General features: G+C 40.2%; 1 protein-coding gene across 3 annotated transcripts in view; it reads right to left on the minus strand.

Moving 5' to 3' along the window:
* Positions 1-5,972, minus strand: part of UPRT (uracil phosphoribosyltransferase homolog) — a 32,944-nt gene extending 26,972 nt beyond the window's left edge. Inside the window, exon 1 of one of the 3 annotated variants that reach the window (XM_003917900.4) lies at positions 5,394-5,970. In XM_003917900.4, the coding sequence (XP_003917949.1) occupies positions 5,394-5,779 (386 nt within the window). In that variant the 5' untranslated portion in view covers positions 5,780-5,970. Of the gene's footprint in view, positions 1-5,276; positions 5,345-5,393 lie in introns of those variants that run through there. The other 2 variants (XM_031660861.1, XM_009197823.4) reach the window with 2 other exon arrangements.
* Between the last annotated feature and the right edge of the window lie 3,596 nt (positions 5,973-9,568).

A 9,568-nucleotide genomic window follows, 5' to 3' on the forward strand; every position in this document is an offset into this window, starting at 1 on the left:
TTGGGAGGAAAGGGTGGGAGGGGTTCAAGGGATAAAATATTACAAATATGATGCAGTGTATACTGCTTGGGTGATGGGTGCACCAAAATCTCACAAATCACCACTAAAGAACTTACTCATGTAACCAAATACCACCTGTACCCCAATAACTTATGGAAAAAAATAAATAAGTGAAACCTGAAAGCTTTAAAAAAAATGTTGAAATTATTGCAAAAAAATGAGACAGAAAAATGAGAGAAACTATTTGATCTGATTACAACTGCTACATTAATTATCCTTTGTGTCAGGGACTGTGCCAGGTCAGACCCCCTTTCTGCCTCCTTGGAGTCCAGTCTAGTTAGGTATACCAGGATATGCCCAGTAAATATTATAACAGAGATCCGTATAGCTTAGTAGTGACTTCCTCCTTCCTGCTCCAAAAGTCAGAGGAGTCATATGGGAAACAAATAAAAACCGAAAATATGTCCATGTTTTAAACAATTTGCATGTCACAGTATTTTTCTGTGGTGGGCATTTTGGTTTTGTGCAAGTTGGAAGGAAATGTTGGGAGATTCCTCCAGTGTTGATGTAATGCTAGGCCAGCCTCTCTAGGCTAGCTCTGTTTAGTGTGTAGAATTCCTGGATCACCCTATCTATAGCCCAAATCAGCAGGCTAGCAAATCAGCACACAAGGGAGACTGGCCATTCTCCCAGGGGCAACGCCCCCGTCTAAACACAGCACAATTACCTGTGGTCAGGTTTCACTCAAGACTATACAAACAACTGCTAAGGATGGGAGTCAGGAACTTGTATTTAAAGAGAGAGAGAGAGAGAGAGAGAGAGAGAAAGAGACTCTACAGGCAATTCTGATGCACACAGCTTTGGTTAAGGACAACACATTACTTAGTCACATAACTCAAATCACATCAGATTGCACTCACATTAGGGTTACACAGGATGTTCATTCACCCTAAGGATAATTTTCTCCTCTCCAGGTGACTAAAGAGAGTTACAAGGCTGAATGTGCTCCTTTCTTTGTCCTATGTCACATACTGACATACTCTAACATTGCTAAACTTTTATCCAAGCAGCTTGCTGAGGCCATGCCAAAGCCCCACCTAGGACAAATATACAGGAAGCATTCAAGAGCTCACACAACATCTTTAATGTTTCAGGAAACAAAAATAAAAAATAAAAAACTGGACAGGGAGGATGATCTTTTAAATACACTGCATTGCTGGGCGCGGTGGCTGCACGCCTGTAATCCCAGCTACTTTGGGAGGCCGAGGCAGGAGAATGGCGTGATCACGGAAGGTCAGGAGCATGCAGAGACCACGGTGAAACGCGCCGTCTGCTACTCCAGCCTGGGCGACAGAGCGAGACTCCGTCTCAAAAAAAAATAAAAATAAAAAAAAAATAAAAAAATAAAAAAATAAATACACTGCATTGCCTTAAATATGAGGTCATGAACTATATTCACAGGAAAAGCGCATTACTCAGATTTTGCTGGGTTTAGTATATAAAGGAGGCAAAAGACAAGGATGTGTGGTTTAATCCATTGCAACAACAACAACAAAACGACATAAATGAAGGAATATTTTCTTATCCCAAGTTCACCAGCAACCCACATATGTATGGCTGAGCAAATAATCTACTCACTCAGTGTTTACTGCACTTTGAAAGAGAGAAATTTATTTCCTTGAAATTCAATAATACAACCAACATGTTATGTTTCAAATATTGCACATTTCAAAACTTAAAAAGACATTTTAAATCAATACAGACAATGTTCTCAATCTTGCCTGTTTCACATATATATACAACAACATGCAGTCCTGCTGGGTCAATCCCGATTTCCCCATCCAAAGTCAATTCACAAAGCAATCCCTTCACTAGATAGATGCTAAGGACCAGAAACAATAAAAGAAAAAATATGTACTCCAGTGGATTCTATTATCAGACAGCTCCACAGTACACATTTATGCTGTCACATCAAAATAGAGAAGAGAATAAGCCCGAAAGAGAACAGGTTATAATGACTGAAGGCACCTTCCATAACTAGACCTATGTAAATATAGCTCCTCTTACCATAGGCACCTTAAACCAGCATCCTAGAGGGGCTAAAACAGGTCTTGTGTGAGAGGATGACAATTTTTTAAAGATAAAGAAAGGGAATATAAAGCCTCTAATTTGGTTAACAAAAACAAAACTAAAAACAATGTCCCCAGCCTAAATAAGCATCAATACATTACCAAACATTGTCGTGGGTCTTTCCATACTATATCAAAACAAGATAAAAATTATCTATGATATCCCAATATTGATTTTCAAAATAAAAACATGAATTCCACAGAGTTAAATTCCTTTTACTGTCTTCTGACAAATCAAGAAGACAGCACTCATGAATGCAATTAGAAGCATACACAAATCCAAACATGAGGCTTGAAATTCCTTAAATGTGAACAGCTCTTCACAGTTGATAATGAATGTTCATGAACAGTATCTTGCCTTAACCTCCCAGGGACTCCATGTGATATTTACCAACATCTTCATTTTACAGATGATAAAGGTGAAGCACAGAGATGCTAAACATATTACCTAAATCACTCCTCTGGATCCTGCCATCTCCTTCCAAACTCAGAGGAAAAAAAAAAAGGATTCCACTTACACCCAGGTTTACTACATAACCCAGGTTTTTCTGACTAATGAAGTATAATAGGGTATTTATTTTGTCATATGTGAATGCTAAATGCCATTCCCTCTCCAAGCTCTATACAATGGAACTTAACCTTTACATTATCGTGACACTTTATGAAATCTAATAAAAGCTAAGGAATCCTCACCCTCTAAAAAAAGGCACACATGTGAATGTTCGTAGCAGCATTATTCGTAATAGCCAAAGAGTGGTAAACCACCCAAATGTTCATCAACTGATGGATAAACAAATTGTGGTACATTCACACAATGGAGTATCATTTAACCATAAAAAGGAATGATCCCACACGGATGAACTTTGAAAACATGCTAAATGAAATGAGTCACAAAATGACCACATATTGTATGATATGAAATGTCCAGAATAGACATTCTTTTATATGTAATGTGCAGAATGGGCAAACCATTAGAAATAGAAAGTAGATTAATGATTGTCTAGGGCTTTGGGTGGGTTGGGTGAAAATGGGGAGTGATTGTTTAATGGGCATGGGCTTTCTTGCTGGGGTGATGACAAATGTTCTAAAACTGTGGTGATGAATGCACAGCTGTGAACATACTTAAAACCACTGAATTACACACTTTAAATTCTTGAACTGTATGGTCTGTGAATTATGTCTCAATAAAGATGTTATTTAAAAACAACTATTACAAATCCTCATATGAGTAAAATTTTCCAGATAATTTATGAGGGTTTGTTAAAGCCCTGAACCCCATCTACAGGTATGAGGGAGTCCAAGACCCAAGCTTAGTAACTCCTGCTCTACACAGACAAGAATCATCATCTATTTTTCTTTGTTGTACATGTAAGATTTATTTTGGCTGCCCCTACCCTACCACAACTACACCAAACCTATGCCTCCTATTTTTTAAGATCACTATTTTGTCTATTAGATAACATAACCACAGTAGTTTTCCGTATTGATTCATTAAAAAGAGTAAAATCATATAGTTTCATAAATATAATTTTAAAAGCTACAAAAAAAAACCTCTAGCCATTGAGCATCTATTATTTGCAAGACATGGCTGGCATTCAAAAATTTAAAAGATTTCTGCCCTCAAGTCTAAGATGTCATAGGCAGGATAAGATCTATACAAAAATAACAATATATGAAATAGAAGGTGAATCTTGCATTAAAAAGACAAGGGAAGATAAGACAGGAATAATGATTAAAGGGAAGCTTCTTGGCAGAGGTGGACATTTATTTAATGCTATGTTTCACCTTGAAGAATAAGTATCCTGAACGTGCATAAAGGAGACACAGGGAATTCCAGATGAGAGCAGAAACAGATATGCTTCAGAATTGTTCCTGGGAATTATGAAGAAGGGCCTTATTCCCAAGGTAAGGGGGCCAGGCATGGTGGCTCACACCTGTAATCCCAGCACTTTAGGAGGCCCAGGCAGGAGGATCACTTGAGGCCAGGAGTTCAAGACCATCATGGACAATATAGCAAGACCTACATCTCTACAAAAAAATAAAAAATTAGCCGGGGGCAGTGACATGGCCTATAGTCCCAGCTACTCAGGAGGCTGAGGCAGGAGGATCACTTGAGCCCAGAAGTATGAGGGTACAGTGACCTCTGATCTCACCACTGCACTCCAGCCTGGGTGAACGGAGAGAGATCCTGTCTCAAAAATATCAATCAAGCTAAGGATCCTGACTTTATTTGGTAGGCTCTGAGAAACCAAAGAAGGTTGCTGAGTAGGGCAATTACTGAATCAAAGATGTATGCTATGAAGATTGATTGTATAGTAATGTATGGGTGCATGTGGAAGAGAGGAAAAACTGCAAGCAGAGAAACAGTATTATTACAATAATGTAAGAAAACGTTTCTAGAGTCTGGTTTTGGGAGTGGCATCTGTCATTCAGTAGCCATTTTTAAAAGATCAAGGCATGCCCTCCCCACCCCTGCCACTGAAAAAGGCGTGTTTTGACATGCTGCTGATTTACAGTGCTGCCAATAAAGAAAATGGCTGTAGTTCATCATGGTACATATTTCCCTGGGGAAAACCCATTTACAATGTAGGTTTAGCAATTTCAAAATAACATTTTAACATAAAGTTCTGGTTACATTGGTTTGTGGGATTAGGAGGGGCCAAAGGCTCCTTTAGGCTCCCTTTGATCCATTAACTATGTTCTGTGAGTTTACAGTGAAAAATCTTGATAACAGTTGGACGATAAGCTTTCATGTGACCAAGTAAACCTGAACTCCAAGACTAAAAGACCTTGTTTGCAGTAGCAAATACTAAAGGGTCAGGGCCTGAATAGAATTTCTTTGAAATTGCTTTATTTCTATTTATGAGCCTGAGGTGATTGGTGGTAGTGCATAACCTATAGTAACCCTTTCTGGGTTAGATGTTTACCATGTGGACAAGCACTGGGCACATGGTATAGGGGAGTTTCCCTGCCTGGAATGGCCAAGGAGTTGTCTTCCCTGGGAGAGGAAGAGCCCAGAGGCTACCTAAAGTCTTCCTCCCCACCCAAAGTGATGTTAAACACCGGAACTTGGAAAGAGAAGGTTGGCGTTCGAGTCACACCACACACACACACACACACACACACACCCCAAATAAAAGGTCTTACCCAATCTCCAAAGTTTGCCAAGGCCAAGAACACTATCTCTTAGCCCTTTTACTTCCAATCCCCGCCCACAGCCTGCAAGACCCTCCACTTCCCTTTCCCCTTCCGCTCTCAGCTTACTTGTCCCGGATGATGGTCTGCAGCTCCCGGATCTGATCATTCATAGGCAGCAGCTTAAGCTGCGCCCCGATCTGCCGGGAGAGTTCGCAGTCCCCTGGGAAGGAGTTGCCAGCTGGTGCGTCATAGCTGCTACTGTCACCACTACCACTGTTGCTCTCTGAGTTGAGGCTGGAGCCGACGCAGGCCCCAGCGTCCAGCTCGGCAGGCAGGCTACAATGGGTGTGCCCCGTGAGGAGAGTCACCTTGGCCCTGGAGGCTCTGTTTCCCCCTGCATGGTCCAGGATCGGATCGCCAGGTCGCAGCTGCTCGGGACTTGGGGTTGAGGCAGAGTTTACTTGCTGGTTGTGACAGGGCATTGAGTCCGGACACTGTAACTCCGTGGCCATACACCGGGCCCTGGGCTATCCCCGCTGCTACCGAACACTGAAGATAAAGAGGAACAGGTAGAAAGGACAGATGCTCACGTGCTCTCTCGGTTGCTCCCGCCTCTTCAGAACATCTAACCCTGGCTGTCCTTTCACCCCTAGGCCGCTGTTGGTTTCCTTTAGCACACTTTGGCTCACTCCCGCCCACATCAGACGTACTGCCTGCCTAAACACCCTATTGGCTTCACTCCCCGCCACTCTGAGGCGCCACTGCTTGTTAACCCTTTGAGTCACCCTTGCTACGTGGGTTTCCACAGGTAGCTAAGCCCCCGCAGCGAGGCCAGGGATGCCAGCTTGAAGTGTCTTCCGGGAGCCCCTGAGGCCTCTGCATTCAGAACTTTGGGTGATTGGTAGAGCCAGGAAAAACAGGGGGTGGCAAGTGATGCTACACAGTTACACACATAAAGCCCATGTTTTCAGACTTTGTGACCCAGCAGAGAAATTAAACCTCAGTAACCGCATCTTCAGTTAGCTTGTCTGCGTAACTGAAGGAAGAAGTAAAAAATGCTTAGCAGACTGCTGAAGAGCCTGTCCTCTACTAGACAGTTCTAGAAACTGCAGCTTCCCAAGTGTGCTTGACCGCCAAAGCTTTTCTTATCTTTATTGGTTGGGCCCTACAGTGTACACGTTGCCATGGGGATTCAGGCTGCATTTCAGATCCACTATCACTTTGAATCTTTTAAGTACTTGGAAAGACGCTTATTTTTAAGTGTGCGGACTCACTATAACGGCCTGAGGTCAGAGTGTCTAGGGCAGTACTTTTCAAACATCGGTATGTACCACAGTAATTGTAGAGCTTGTTAAAATGCAGGTTATGGCTCATTTTTGAGATTCTGATTCTGTAGATCCGAGATGGGACACAAGAATCTTTTTTTTTTTTTTAACTTTTATTTTAAGTTCAGGGACATATGTGCAGGTTTGTTACATAGGTAAACTCATGTCATGGGGGTCTCTTATAAAGATTATTTCATCGCCCAGGTATTAAGCCTAGTACCCACTACTTATCTTTCCCAATCCTCTCCCTCCTCACACCATGCACTCTGCAGTAGGCTCCAGTGTGTGTTGTTCCCCACTATGTGTCCACGTGTTCTCATCATTTAGCTCCCACTTACAAGTGAAAACATGCAGCATTTGGTTTTCTCTTCCTGTGTTAGTTTGCTAAGGATAATAGGCTCCAGCTCCATCCATGTCCCTGCAAAGGACATGATCTCATCCTTTTTTATGGTTGCATAGTATTCCGTGGTGTATATGTACCACATTTTCTTTATCCATTCTATCATTGATGGGTAGTTAGGTTGATTCCATGTCTTTGTTATTGTAAATAGTGCTGGAGTTAACATATGCATACATTTGTCTTTAATAATACAATAATTTATGTTCCTTTGGGTATATACCCAGTAATGGGATTGCTGAGATGAATGGTATTTCTGTCTTTCCTTTTCTTAACATGCCTATACAGATTTTTTATAAATTTTTTTATTTCCATAGGTTATTGGGGAACAGGTGCTGTTTGGTTAGATAAGTAAGTTCTTTAATGGTGATTTGAGAGATTTTGGTGCATCCATCACTTGAGCAGTATACACTGCACCCTATTTGTAGTCTTTTATCTCTCAAACCCTTCCCACCCTTTTCCTCCAAGACCCCAAAGTTCATTGTATCATTCATATGCCTTTGTATCCATCATAACTAAGCTCCCACTTAGGAGAACATACAATGCTTGGTTTTCCATTCCTGAGTTACTTAACTTAGAATAACAGTCTCCAATCTCATCTGGATTGCTGCAAAAGTCATTAATTCATTCCTTTTTATGGCTGAGTAGTATTCCATCTGATATATATATATATAAATCACAGATATTATATATCACAGATATATTTATATATCATAGATAGATAGATAGATAGATAGATAGATAGATAGATCACAGATATTTATATATCACAGCTGCTTTATCCACTCGTTGATTGATGGGCATTTGGGTTGGTTCCATGTTTTTGCAATTGTAAATTGTGCTACTATAAACATGCATGTGCAACTATCTTTTTCATATAATGACCTCTTTTCCTCTGGGTAGATACCCAATAGTGGGATTGCTGATCAAATGGTAGTTTTACTTTTAGTTCTTTAAGGAATCTCCACAATGTTTCCATTAGTTGACATTCCCACCAGCAGAGTAGCAGTGTTCCCTGTTCAACACATCCATGCCAACATCTACAATTTTTTTAATTTTTTGATTATGGCCATTCTTGCAAGAGTAAGGTGGTATTATGGTTTTAATTTGCATCTCTCTGATAATTAGTGATGTTGAGCATTTTTAAAATATGTTTGTTGACCGTTTGTATATCTTCTTTTAAGAACTGTCTATTCATGTCCTTAGCCCACTTTTTGATGGGATTGTTTGTTTTTGTCTTTCTGATTTGAGTTCCTCGTACATTCTGGATATTCATCCTTTGTCAGATGTATAGATTGTGAAGATTTTCTCCCACCGTATGGGTTATCTGTTTACTCTGCTGACAGTTCCTTTTGCTGTGCAAAAGTTCTTTAGTTTAATTAAGTCCCAGCTATTTATCTTTGTTTTTATTGCATTTGCTTTTGTGTTCCTGGTCATGAAATCTTTGGCTAAGCCAATTTCTATAAGAGTTTTTCCAATGTTATCTTCTAGAATTTTTATAGTTTCAGGTCTTAGATTTCAGTCCTTCATCCATCCATCCTGAGTTGATTTTTGTATAAGGTGAGAGATGAGGATCCAGTTTCATTCTCCTACATGTGGTTAGCCAATTTTTCCAGCACCATTAGTTTAAAAGGGTGTCCTTTCCCCACTTTATATTTTTGCTTACTTTGTTGAAGATCAGTTGGCTGTATTTGGATTTCTGATTTTGTGTTTTGTTCCATTGGTCTATGGGTGTATTTTAATAGCAGTACCATGCTGTATTCGTGACTATTGCCTTATAGTATAGTTTGAAACCAGGTAATGTGATGCCTCCAGATTTATTCTTTTTGGCTATATTGGCTGTTTTGCTTCAATATGACTTTTAGAATTGTTTTTTCTAATTCTGTGAAGAATGATATTAGTATTTTCATGGGAATTGCATTGAATGTGTAGATTGCTTTCCTTGTAGAGGTCTTTCACCTTCTGGGTTAGGTATATTCCTAAGGAATTTTTTTTTCACATAAAGTGTTTATTTTTTCCTTATTATACTTTAAGTTCTGGGGTATTTGTGAAAAACGTCCAGATTTGTTACATTGGTATACACGTGCCATGGAGGTTTGCTGCACCCATCAACCTGTCACCTACATTAGGTATTTTTCCTCTCCAGCCCCCTAACCCCGACCGGCCGCAGTGTGTGATGTTACCCTCCGTGTATCCATGTGTTCTCATTGTTCAACTCCCACTTATGAGTGAGAATATGCAGTGTTTGGTTTTCAGTTCTTGTGTTAGTTTGCTGAAAATGATGGTTCCCAGCTTCATCCATGTCCCTGCAAAGGACATACACTCATCCTTTTTTTATAGCTGCATGGTATTCCATGGTATCTATGTGCCACATTTTCTTTATCCAGTCTAAAATTGATGGGCACTTGGGTTGGTTCCAAGTCTTTGCTATTGTGAATAGTGATGCAATAAACATATGTGTGCATGTGGCTTTATAGTAGAATAATTTATAATCATTAGGTTATATACCCAGTAATGGGATTGCGGGGTCAAATGGTATTTCTGGTTCTAGATCCTTGAATCACCACACTGTCTTCCAC

Source organism: Papio anubis, chromosome X (assembly GCF_008728515.1).
Source record: "Papio anubis isolate 15944 chromosome X, Panubis1.0, whole genome shotgun sequence".
NCBI classification, from domain to species: domain Eukaryota; kingdom Metazoa; phylum Chordata; class Mammalia; order Primates; family Cercopithecidae; genus Papio; species Papio anubis.